The sequence below is a fragment of the Trifolium pratense genome, linkage group LG4 (assembly GCF_020283565.1).
Source record: "Trifolium pratense cultivar HEN17-A07 linkage group LG4, ARS_RC_1.1, whole genome shotgun sequence".
In the NCBI taxonomy this organism is placed as follows: Eukaryota; Viridiplantae; Streptophyta; class Magnoliopsida; order Fabales; family Fabaceae; genus Trifolium; species Trifolium pratense.
The window spans coordinates 42,459,910-42,473,755 of NC_060062.1; the positions used below are offsets into that span (position 1 = coordinate 42,459,910).

At 30.1% G+C, this 13,846-nt stretch overlaps 1 protein-coding gene across 1 annotated transcript; it reads left to right on the top strand.

Moving 5' to 3' along the window:
- Positions 1-9,023: 9,023 nt before the first annotated feature.
- Positions 9,024-13,633, top strand: LOC123921721 (axial regulator YABBY 5). The gene is made up of 7 exons (XM_045974374.1): positions 9,024-9,432; positions 10,625-10,744; positions 12,352-12,499; positions 12,608-12,656; positions 12,741-12,816; positions 12,954-13,022; positions 13,280-13,633. The coding sequence occupies exons 1-7, from the start codon at positions 9,352-9,354 to the stop codon at positions 13,325-13,327; spliced, it is 591 nt and encodes a 196-aa protein (XP_045830330.1). The 5' UTR covers positions 9,024-9,351; the 3' UTR covers positions 13,328-13,633.
- Positions 13,634-13,846: the final 213 nt, after the last annotated feature.

Consider the following 13,846-nt stretch of genomic DNA (forward strand, 5'->3'; position numbering starts at 1 on the left):
TATCTAATACTCCGATTATTCAATAAACTTACAAAAATAATTTTTTACTTATAATAATGATCGAACAGAGTATTTTTTAAACACAAATTGGATCAACAAATTAACTCCAAATATTATTCCACGGATCAATTAAGAATTCCAGATAGAAAATATGCATATTGGATAAATGATTTTGTTGTTATTGTAAAAAATAGTAAAAGATGATCACATGAGAATTTGAGAAAAAGGAGGCGATGAAGGGTGAAGCATAGAGCAAGTCCCACCCACGCCCAAAACATAAAAGACAGAGATACACAGTCCTTTAAAGCTGAGGTACTCTCTATTTAATGCCTTTCTTCTGATATCTCCATCTCAACACTGTCCTCTGCCATTTCCTCTACAACTCATACACAACACAAAATAAATTGTGAGTAGTATTTAACACTGCCTCCATACATATTAATTAATTTTAGATGAATAATAAATTTTAGTGTAAAAACTTTATTTTAAGTCAAAAGCTAATATTCAATTCTACCAACAAAGTTGCAAGCATGTTAAAATTAATTATATATCTCTTAAATCACACATAATAAATGTTTGGTATTTTCGTGAGTTTGTCGAAATTACGGTGAACAATTCTAATTTTGCAAAGGCCGTTGAGTGTAAAACGGATTTTGATTTAACGCAGTTCAGTTCCAACGTGCATGTAGCTACTGATGTTGATCGGCCGATCAAATTTTAAGGGTCGAGATTAAATACTATAAAACTATTAAAAATTTATGTTGCATAAATCTGAACCGTTTTATCATAAATTGATGATCGAGATAGACGACTGCGTGCTACTAAATGCAACTACAAAGCAGTCGATCCGGCTCCATGTAAAACTAGCTGGCTAGTGACACATTTTCTAACATCCACACTCACCCTTTCTTTTGAAGCAATTTTATAAAACTGAATTGTTCCTTGTGATTGTTAGCTGCTATGCGTTTTCTCTTTTGTGCGGGTGTTCCTTGTGATTGTTGGCTGCTCTGCGTTTTCTCTTTTGTGCAGGTGTGGTTTTGATATCCCGATGGGTTTGGCTTGACTAACGGTGCTTGTGATTTGGGTCTTTCAAAGGTGTTGGTGTTTGGTGCATCGACTCTGGTTTGGCGACTCTTTGTTGGCTTAGGGATTGTCGTTTCGGTTTGACTGATGCGGCGAGGTTTTATGCGGAGTAGGTTGGCTGGGGTGTTGGTATGTGGTTCTTTTGACAATTTGTTCAGGGGGGGTTTTAAGGGATGTAAATGGTATGGTGGATTTAGGTGTTTATGCCGGTTTATGTTTTTCCTTTGTGTTGTACTTGCATGTACCTAGCTCGTTTTGGGCTCGGTTACACTATTAATAAAATTTAGCCGTTCAAAAAAAGTGTGAGCGATTAAGTCTCACATCGACTATATATGAAAATAATGTTGATTTATAAGAGATGTGACTTATTAGTCTAATACCTTAAATTTTTGTGGAAATATGGTATCTCCCTCTTTTGTGGTCCGAATATTCACATTTTATAAAATAATAATTGGAGAAAATGCAATTAATTTACTCAATTTGATCCACCTACCTACCAATTTAAAAGTCAATCATAGAATACCACATATTGCTCCCATTGCCCCCTGCATGTTTGAATTCTTCCGTACATATTTTACTTTAACTTTATTTCATACTACACATAAACATAAACAATCTATATATCTCATTGTACTTTGTTTACTTTCACGCATGCTAGGTTAGGTTGGCTGCTAGTTATCAGTAATCTGTTTTTTTTTTTTTTTTTTTTTTGTAGTAGAGAAAATAGATACATAGAGATTCAGCTAGCTAGTCACTGCCCATTAACTTGCTACTCTCAATTTCGTTCACCTCCCGTGACACATAGAGATCTTCCCTACCATTTCCACAGCTTTATTTATTCCATTCCAAAAAATGCAAAAGTATACTAGTACTAGTATAATTAAGTGGTGTGTTTGGTTAGGAAAATTGTTTTTAAGACTATCGATTTTGAGGTTGGGAATAAAACATGACAAGTTTGTGGCAAACACTCAAAAGTAATTTAAAAATGTCCAAGCATAAATAATATAAGTTTATTTTTTTGCATAATCATAGTAAGCCGCCATGATTTTACAAAAACTACATCTTGAATTTTAACAAAATCACAATACATGATTCCAGTAAATTTGGCAAATCCACTGCAATTTCAATAAGCACTATCTTCATCGAGAGAGGACTAACTAGTTGTTTGGAAGTGTTGCGAAATAGGGTGAAGCAAAGCCAAACATGAGACGTCACATACATCCAACATGGGTCACAAATACGCACCATTTCATGCGAGTTTAGTTGAATAATGGTAGTCCGAGTTAAATTTCGTAGGTTATAATGTCTGGCTAATATGAGTATGTGTTTTATTATTTTGTCTATTAATAGCACATGCGAATCTCATTTTACGAGAATATACTCGTCTCCTCTCGAAAAGAAGAAAAAGATCAACCACTAAAGTAGGATATACATCGAAAGGACCTCAATTAACCTGAGGTACCGAGACCCAACTCAACATCCCGACTAACTTACCGGTTCAAATATAAAATAGAGTGCATCTCCAATATGTAAAAATAGATTATTTTGCTGACAAGAACTATGGTAGCATCCAGCAAGTATGAAAACTACATATTAACATGAGATGATCCAAAAGAGAAAACTGAGTGGGGATAAAAAGCTTTTAAAAATAATAAAAAGATATAGATATAACATCTATCAATAAAACCAAAAGGAGGGTTATGAGCAAAGCGAGTTATGTAGAATTTATTGCATCAGACATCGAAAGGGACTAAAGCTAAATGGGCAATGTAACAGTGATTATGTGGCTAAGTTGCTTATCAAAAAAAAAAAAAAAAAAAAAAAAAAAAATGTGGCTAAGTTGACAAAAAAGAAAAACTCTCTTCAATACTTAAAAGTTATGTTTTGAGTCATACGTACTTGTAGACGCTATTAATTAAAACAACTATGATCTTATTACTTGATTAGAATAGTCGTGTGGAACACCTCTTTAGTTGTGGTGAAGGCGAGTATATATCTACAAGATAATTAAATCACTAAATTAAGATTAAACACATATACATGCTTAACATATTATGACATATACTTTAGTGCGGAAACAAAATAGTCATAAAAGCATGTATAAAAATTATAGAATCGATAAGATGATCTTTAGGAATACCTGGATCCATGGTGAAAAGTTTTTTTGCAGTGATCCTGAAACACAAAGAGATGGTAGCTAGATTGGTTCTTCCTCAACCGGTACTCTGATGCCTTGATTCTCTTCAGATGGGGAGAAGAGAGTGTTTGCTTACGTACGGTATATTGAGGACCATAGCCTTATATAGGGTGATGGCCCATTAGGGTTCCCATTATCCCGAAATGGGTCATCCTGACATCCACCCATTTGAACTCATATCTAATTAATTAATTAATTAATTAATTAATTAATTAATTCTAAATAGAAATCTAATAGCCTTTTAACTTTATTTGACCACTTAATCAATTTAGGCTCTTATTTGATAAATAACTAATATAAATATATATGCCCACATAATAATTATTGGAATATAATAATTAAATAATATAAAATATTCCAACACAAGAAACTTCGACACTCAAATCAGTGCTTGTATGTGAAGTGAAATCTAGAGGATAGACAGTAAAGAATATAAGATACATGATCCTTTGTATGTGAATGTTAAATATACCTCTCAGCGCTTGAAGCATGATGCTGAGTTGTGAGGGTTAGCGTGCAATTGGGCCGAGCTTGACACTTAAGGGGGCCGAGCTCGATTCCATAATAAAATATATAACATGACATTTAATATTAAACAATGTGTGTATTTCCAACAAACTCTAGTAGGTTACCAAAGTATTTACTTAAAAAAACCAATCAAGATATATTGGTCTCAAGTCATTAATGAATTCTTCCTTAAGACGAATCATTTAAAAGAATCAAAGTTTGATTTCTAATAAAAAGTGTTCGTAAAAAAAAGTCGAATGTTGTTTTGAGCTTTCTCATTTTGTTGGGTAATGTAAATTATTTTAAATGATTCTCTATAAATTTAATTTTATTTAAAAGCGAGTTGAATATAAACACTCTTTTCTTTATTAGTGAATATATATTATAAAAAATATTCTGGCAAAATACCAGTAAAAGAATTATATGGAATAGTAAAGAGCATCAAAAGTATTCAAAAAAAAAAAAAAAAGAAACCTACGAAAAATAGAGAACGCACAAACGTAGAGGAAAACAAACCAAAGCACTTCACCACACGACCACCAAACTACACAAATACAAGGGCAAACGAATTTAATTACACCCCGAGGAAAGAAGAGCAGGGCTTGAAAAGAAGCAAAAAACTCATGGAAAGAAATCAGCAACAAAAGCTAAACCAATCCAAACTACACATCTAATTACTCCTTTACCAAGCCCAACACAAGGCAAGTTGAATATAAAATACTCATCGTTAAACAATCTCCAATAGTGTAGTACCTATTAGATATTCATGGTACTTATTAGGTACCACCATAGAGCAATATTCATTTGAGTACCAAATATGTACCGGTTTTATAATAAGCATTAGTACCTATTTTGTTTTTGTGGGTCCCATTTATAATGATGTATAGTTATTGGTGAGATGTGTTATTGGTAAGACATATCTAAAACTTTTTAAGAGATGTTGGGTTGAAGGGATTGAGTACTTATTAGGTACTATTATTAAAAAATTATAAATGAGTGATGTGTATACGTGAGATCCAGTTAAGTACTAAAAAATAAGTATCTCTATTGTGGATGCTCTTAATGTTTTGATAAAAGTGCATGTTTAGTATTAAATCATCACATAACTGGAAAAAATAAATCTGTGAATAAACACATAACATTCAATTTAATAATATAAAACAAAAAGAAACGAATGTCAAGAGACAATATCAAAGTGACTGCAATATCCATATCTCCGAATATAACAATGACACTCAAATCGTTAATTGAATCTATAATAAATTAAAATCAATTTGTCGATTCGAAACCAAACAAACACCGTAACAAGATAATAAAACAAAGCCGCACTCAAACGGACAAATAAAAAGAAGTACAAAAAAAAAAAAAAGTGGATACCTCTAATCATCATCATCATCATCATTTATATAAAAGGACGGAGAAAAAAAAAGACCAAACACTGCAAGAAAATTAAAGAAAAGTTAGAATTGAGGGGAGTTTCTCCAATTACAAATTCATCCTTGAAAATTTTTGTTCGATATTTATCATTTTTTTGGTCAATTATTTATCATTATTTTACTTTATGTTTTTTGATACAATTATTTTGGAATTGACAGAATAATATTTTTAAATTGGAAATCTTTTATCAAAATATAAGTTTTGCTGGTAGTTACATTGTTTAATTATTTTATTTTTAAATCAGATTAATATTACTAGTACATTTTATAATTTTACTAATAAAGCCCTCATCAGTTTTTCCTTGAAATAATAGAAAACCGTTACTGAATCTGGAGTTATAGCATTGAATAAATGAACCTTCTTCTCTGTAATAAATTTTCACCCCTCTAATCCGCTGCGGAGCTGCAGGTATCTCTGATGATGGAGTCGTCACTCTCATTCCGTAGAAATAATATTAATAATTTTTTTAATTATTATCTTAATCTTAATTGTATATATTTGATGATTTGATAATGCAGCCAAAACATTTCCTGTTTTGGTGTTTTAATGTACTCGGTTTGATTAACTTTGTTATATATTTTTTTATTTTTTAACGGTAAATATATTATTATTAATAATTAGGTCTCTGTACAAGACGAATAGAGATCGGTAAAATATGAGTTACAAACAAAGACACCGTATATAAGTGGAATACCAATGAAAATGTCAAAACAGACACCAATAAAAAAAGTCAACTTCTAATTTCATGCTTAGAAAGACACTCATTAACTTTCAGACCACCAAAAAGACATCAAACCGACCCATAAAGATGCCACTAGAAATATGTACATTTTGTTATATTGACCATTTCATAAATAAATAAATAAAAATGTGTACATATGTATATAATTATGGCCAATTTAGTATAAAAATATGTATATATAACTATGGCCGGTTTAGTAAAAAAAAAAGTGCAGTTATCGACAATTGACTATAATATTTTTTAAAATAATTTTTACATCAAATTTCCTTAATGTTCATTAAATTTTAATTTTGTCCCATAAGTTATAGCTCAACTGATAAAAATATCGAAAATATTAGGCTGGACGTCGTGACCCGGGTTCGAACCCGGAATCTCACAATTATGGGAGTTTAATTTCAGTGGATTACCACTTCATCTAAGAAAAAAATAATTTTAATTCCTGTAAATATTTTCTTCAACATTTTTAGCCTTGTACCAGAGGAGGCTCGCATGCATGTGCGAGGTGTACGACGGCATAGGGCCTCAAAATTTTGAGGGCCTCAACTCAAAATTTTGAGGTCCTATAATATTATTTATATATTATTTATACCTATAAAATATTATATGTATATTAATAGATTAATTTTTAGACCCTAAAATAATAGTTATATATTGTTAATGTTCATAAATATCATGAGTATCAATATATTAGTTATCTATACTCGTAAATATAGTTCTAGTCCATTTTAATCTTTGCATAACATTTAATCTTAGATTATGATGTTTCTTTTTGACGTTATATTCAAAGATAATTATTTTGTATTTCTTGTTCCATTTAATTTAATGTAAGGTTTAATATTGATAATTAATTTATATGTTTACAAGAATGTTTTTTTTTTATATTATATGCAATTTAAATCGATAATTTTTTTATTTTTTTTATTAAGGGGCCACTTTTATATTTTGCACAGAGCCTCCTAAAACTCGGAGACGCCCCTGCCTTGTACACATAACTTTTTCTTATTGATTAACTTCTTTTTTTTATAAAAAAAGTCCTAGGTGTATATTGGTAGATTCTTTTGTAAAAGAAAAGGTAATAATAAAAAGGTGAATTCTTCGATACATTTTTTTTAAAAAAATATGTAATGGTGCATTGTTGATGTGTAAAATTTTGATAGATTCACAAATATTATTTATTATTATTTTTTTTTTATATTAAGGACTCTCGTCTAAAAGGTAGGCAATCTGCCCCAAGCTATTTGACACCCAAAAGAAGGAGAGAAACAAAAGTGAACAAGAGGATGAAAGCACACCCACAGTTTTCATGTTATTTTTAATTAGGATAATCCGATCTAATATTAATGGTTAAGATTGACTTGTACTAATTTTATTAAGATGTAATATGAACCGAACAATTTGAAATGGATGAAACCTACTAGTGCATATAAATGTGTTATTTAATTACTGCAGTATATCGTGATCCATAAAAACACACTCAAAGAAAATAGAGGCATCAAAACTAAGAAACTAGAGCGTGCACTAAAACAGGCATCACCGATACATAGGTTGTTAAACTAAGAGAAAATTACAGCCAACACTTCCACACACCATTCTTCATCTTTTTTTCTTTTGAAAAGTTCCACACCACCATTCTTAGAAATGATAGTGGTAATTTTCTTAGAATTCATTTGGGCCTAACTCATCCTACAAAACCGGCTTATAAGGTGACGATTGCCTCTAATTTATAAATACTTAGTCAGGTCATCTCTCAACCGATGTGAGATTTCTTAATACACCCCATCGTTTTCAACGCTATTGGGCTTGGAACGCGGATATAAATGGTGGATGGCCCGTTCGAATACCCGGCAGTAGGCGACCCAGCTGATCGTGGAGAGACTCTAATAGTATCTTAGAAATTTGTCTCGGCAAAAACCCATTTTTTAATGATAAAAGTTATTGTTCCGAACTCAAATCTACAACAAAGAAAAACAAAATAAAAATATAATGAATTAGCCTTACATTTTTTGGTTACAATGAATTAGGCTTACGGGAAACAGAAAGAAATGGGTAAACCGAATTACAAAGAGAACAATAACATACAAAAAATATCTATACTTAAGAAAAACTACAACCAAAATACAAGAAAAGCATAAAATAATAATAATAATAAAAAAAAAAGAAGATAAAGTTAGGGCACTCCTTGAGAGAAAGGCCGACTTGAGTAGCAAAATCATACAGTTTCACACTATTTTTGATCTCAGCCGTCAATGTGAGATCAGACAATTTATATTAACACTGTGTCTTTTCAACATTATTAATCACAATCGTTGATCTTTTTATCGAATGATAGATATCAATTACTGTGTGTAACAGTGTGATTATTGTTTCCCGACTTTACCCCTAACTAATCAAGCACATATAAGAAATGTTCCACCATTTTATTTTTGAAATGGAAAAATATATTAACTTATCTACTTTAACCTTCCATTCATTCTGTCAAAAAAAAAAACCTTCCACTCATAAAAAGTGCAAGAGGGCGCATAAACATTCATAAGAACACTTTCAATAGTAGAATTTAATTCTATCAATATCTACCAATTGCATACTAAACATTCATAAGATATATTATTAATAATAACCGATTTCTGTATAAGATAAACAAGAAACTGGAAAAAACGGAACTACAAATAAAAAGGCGCTGAATATAACCGGAACACCATTGAATAAAATCAAAACCGACACTTCATTTGAAATTTGTAAACACCCAACGCCACATTATGCTAAATTAGCACAACAAAACCTAATTATTCTTTTGAGTTCGAACCTAATCTTCTATAGGAACATAATATAACGTTGAAAAAGGGTTTTCTTGCCTACTATGATCATACTCATCTTTAGATATTAGTCTATGCAGTTACACGAAAATTAAAATTTATTTATATTTTAAAATGATGATATTTTAATTGAAAGTAATAATGTTTCAGAAATAATTGTCCACTGAAATATGGTGTTCCATCCAATATGAACTAAAAATCACTTTAATTTCCATTCCCGGTCCCAGCATTCCCCTACTGTGCTGTAAGCACTTTTAAAATAAAACTACTTTTTTTTCTCATAACACATTGCCTTAACCTATTAATTCTCTTCTCTCTTCCTCTTTCTAATACAACTGTTCCTTTGGATTCCAAACAAACCCCTTCATCAAGTTCTTTCTAGTTTCTACCCTAATTTTCTATATATACACCCCTTCCCTCTTCTATTATTTACTGTTCTCATATCCAACCTACCTTATAAATATACACAAACCAACTTGAGATTTTGAAAGAAAGAAAGATATTTGTTTCAATTATCTCATCTCATCTCTTTCTTCTATCTTCTCTTTTCTTCTTTGTATCTAGCTAGAGACATGTCAAACTGCAGCATAGATGTTGCACCTGCTGAGCAACTTTGCTACATCCCTTGCAACTTTTGCAATATTGTTCTTGCGGTATATATTATTATTATAATATCTTTTATTTCATTTACTTAATTGGATCTGCTTTTTCATCTCTTGCATGCTAGCTACATATATTATTTAATTAATTAATCACTTATTTTTTGGTCTTTAATTGTTTGTTTTTCTTTGTCCTTAGTATAAAGGAATTCATTCAGATCCTGAAAAAGAAAGCATGTTATGTTATGTTATGTTTATGTTTGCACTTTTGATGTATGATAATATATATATATATATTTTTATAATTCTTCACTTTCTGGGCTTGTTAGTTTTTTCTTACAGTCAAGTCTCAATCTCCATGGACTTTTCTTTTTTCCTTCTTTTTCAGTCAAAGAAAAAAGTCATATAAAACTCTCAACAATTAAGGTCACACACACACAATCATGTAGTCACATGTATTTTGTTTCTCTTTCTTAGCTTAACAATAACAAGGTATGGAATGAAAGGGCAAAGTGAAGGTGTGGTTGATTGTACTTACCACTGTGATAGATAGATCATAGATGTGTAGTGTTTTGTGTCATCTTCATAATGCCAAAACAAAACACTAAATGATAAAAAATTTAACACTGTTAGATATGACAACTCTTCTTCTCTTCTCTACCCTTTATTTTCTACTTCTTGGCTACTACTATGACCTAAATTATATCTTGCTTAATTTCTTAATTTTCATGGTTTTTAACAATTAAGGAAGAAAACCTTGATCACTATATTGCACCTTTTAATTTTCTTTCTAAAGATAAACCTCATTTCTTAAAAATTGATCTTATTATTATTATTTTCTTTTTTCAAGATAAGGTCATAAGAAGCATGAAAACATTATGTGATCTTGGTTTTTTATTTTTGTTTTTTTTTTCCTTCATATTAACCATCTGATTCTCAAAGAAAGAAGTCTGATAATTCAGAGTTCGGCCGCAAATTCTTTTATTATAGTATGCATGTAAGAAGTAATGAAATGAGAAATAATTAATGATCTATAATTAACACATAATATAATTTTTTTTATAAGCAAAATTAAAATTATTTATTGGTGCACAGGGTAAAATATGTTAACCGTTATGACAAAAATCGTCCGAATAGTCCGAACTCAGCATCATAGCAAGATGATTATTTTGCCTTTGTATGAAGAGATGAATCTAACACATAAATACATAAATATTGATTTGACTTGATATAACATATGATGCAGGTGAGTGTTCCATGCAGTAGCTTGTTTGACATAGTGACCGTTCGATGTGGTCACTGCACAAATCTATGGTCTGTGAACATGGCCGCCGCGTTTCAGTCACTGTCATGGCAAGATGTTCAGGTGAAAATCATCTTCTACAGTAATTAACACACATTAATAACTAACTCAAAAGTAAAAAAACAGTTGTCAAATAATTAAATACTAAATAGACCTATATCACTAGGCTTCTTTGATTTCTGGATCCTATCTATCCTATCCTAGGCCCTAGCTAGGGTTTATGGAAATTTATTTTATTCTTTTTTGAGTAAATCGAAACATCTTTGGTTTGGCTTTTGGGAGCTAGAAGCTAGGTTTATGCAGAATCGATTTATTTCAAAAGCATGTTTGGGAGTAGAATTTTTTTAACCTGATGAGCCCTAGGTGGGTAGCTAAACTTGCAACTGCAAGCCGCCATAAACATAAACCTATCTATGCTATGCCCTTTTCTTTTACCACTTTTTCATAGACTCGTCAGAAACTGTCTTAACTCAATATACTCAAAATGTTTTTCAAGAAATACTTTTGGGTATTACCTTCAAGATTGATTGATTTGATTTGATGTGTAGCAAAGTTTACATGTTGGTTTAATGATTTCTTTTCAGAAACAACCCCTACCTTGTGTTGTGTGTGTAGTGTGATGTGAGAGATTATTTTATAATTAATTTTTTAAAAAAGTGGTGGAGTATTTTTGTTTGGTGTAGATCCCTAAAATCTAAGACCTTCAATTGATTTCAACTGGTTTTGTGTACTTTGATTCATTCATTCAGATTATTATTGTTAGTTGTTGTATTCTTGTCATACAATGCTCAGTGATTTTAAAGCTGCTGCTTTAATTTTGCTTTCTTTTTCTCTCTCAACATAGCATTGATGAAGAAGAAGAAGAAATAAAGAGCACTAGCTCTCATCTAGTATTTCCACTTATCAAGAAATAAATTACTGCCTTTTTTTTGGTCAGGTTTATTACTGTTTTTTACTTCTGTTAAAAATAAAATGTTTAATGTATTGGTTTTTATTTTTTATATAATAATATACCCACTCAATTTCAAATTATAAGTTGTTTTGGAGAAAAAAAAATTCCAAATTATAAACTGTTTTACAATATTAGTTTTTTTTTGTAAGGACAATATTAGTTATTTTTTCTAATAAATCTTTAACTACTATTTATTAATCTCTTTTCTTTTAATTTTTTAATTTATTTCAATACCATTAATAAAGGATAATATGTAACTCATTATTGCTTTTTCCTATACAAAATTAATTATCTACCTTAATTTGTCTGAAATAAAACCAAAACAACTTATAATGGAGTACATCTATTTTATTAATTCATATCTTTTATAAATAAAAGACTTGAAAAATTATTATTATTATTATTATTATTATTATTATTATAAGGGAAAAATTAACATATGCGTTAAGACACTTATTAGTGTATTATTGATAAAAAATTTACATTAGAAATTATTATTATTATTAAACGAAATGACAAAATCATCAAAAACTCACACACACAAAGTGAAGGAATCGAGGTTCAAACTCCCATCGTGCCGTCCGACACTAGTATTTTCGATAGCTAAAATTTATGTAGAAGTGAAAAATTATCTACTCCTTTACACTAGTCTAGTCTATGTAATAAAAAATGTAGTCTATGTAAAGAAAAAAAGAAAATTGATGATTTGAATATGCAGGCACCTAGTCAGCAGGGCATGAATATTAATCCAGAGTATAGGATTAGAACTGCAGCTGGATCAGGTTCCAAATACAGCAACGATAGGATTGCAATGCGCACTACTACTGCACCACCACCAACCACTCAAGAAAGGGTTGTTAACCGCCGTGAGTAGTAGTAGTATTTTACTATACACTCCCTATATTATTCATTAATGGAACCTAGCTATAGCCTATTCATGATCTGATGAATGAGTTGTTATTTTCTTTTTCCAGCTCCCGAGAAGAGGCAGCGAGTACCTTCTGCTTATAACCAGTTCATAAAGTAAACAATATTTTAGTACTTCATATATAATTCAATTACCATTGCCAACTTCAAATTAAACCATTTTTTGTTATATATATGCAGGGAAGAAATTCAGAGGATTAAGGCTAATAATCCTGATATTAGTCACAGAGAAGCTTTTAGTACTGCTGCCAAGAACGTACGTAATTAATATTAAAATTATTAATTAATTTAATTAATTACTTTAGGAAATATATATTAATATATGTAATTTTTTTTGAATGGCAAATATATTTAATTATTTATAATAACTTGAAATTATTTTAATTTTTTTAGTGGGCACATTTTCCTCATATTCATTTTGGACTCATGTTGGAGACCAACAATCAAGCTAAGATAGAGAATGTAAGTATCTCAATAAACCAATTTTTTTTCCCATCTTTCTATTTTTAGTAAATTTTAATAAAACATTATATTTATTCACTTTTTTTTATATTAAAAATGGTAATGGTCCATCTTTGGACAATTTTTTAAAGGTCCATATTAATATTGACCTTAATTCACCAATATGGTTAAGATTTATTTATTTATTTTGATTTTACACATGTTATTTTATATTTGTATGAACCTTCATCTAATGAGATGTTATTTGAATTGATTAGGTATCTGAGAAGCGTTTGATGTCAAGGGCTGCACTAATGAACAAATAAAGAAAGCAATATTCATAATGTGTTAGGGACGATTTCATCAATTTCAATTAAGTGTGTCATGTAAAGATTGTCCTGGCTTTTCATGAGTTTTAAGGACAATTGACTATTTTAATTTTCTTTGTTTTTTTTTTCCCCTTTCTTTTCTCTATATGTTATAGCAGTTTGTCACTGCTTACTACTTGTTTAATGAATGTTTTTACTTAATATGAATGAAGCAAGAATGCTACTTTCCCTTGTCATCATAATCTACCAATCTATCTATATATAGTGGTGTTAAAGAAATTACATAAATTTTTGTAGCAAAAATAAGAATAGACATTGAGTTAATGTTTTGTTATATAAGAAGAAAAAAACCCTTAAAATAGTAGTGACTAATTGGCAAATATGTTTTTGTCAAAAAATATGGCAAATATTATATTCAATGGACCAACAATAATGTCATTCCACCAACAATGTCCAAGTGGTAAATTAGAGATTTTGAATTCTTAAGCAAAACAACTGGACGTTCAATCTCGTACT

What these genes read in the sequence shown, in the direction of transcription:
- LOC123921721 (XM_045974374.1), top strand. Translation starts at nt 9,352, where the DNA reads ATGTCAAACTGCAGCATAGATGTTGCACCTGCTGAGCAACTTTGCTAC. An exon ending in TGTCATGGCAAGATGTTCAG is followed by an intron (nt 10,745 to 12,351) that starts GTGAAAATCATC and finishes TTGAATATGCAG; the next exon opens with GCACCTAGTCAGCAGGGCAT. An exon ending in TTAGTACTGCTGCCAAGAAC is followed by an intron (nt 12,817 to 12,953) that starts GTACGTAATTAA and finishes TAATTTTTTTAG; the next exon opens with TGGGCACATTTTCCTCATAT.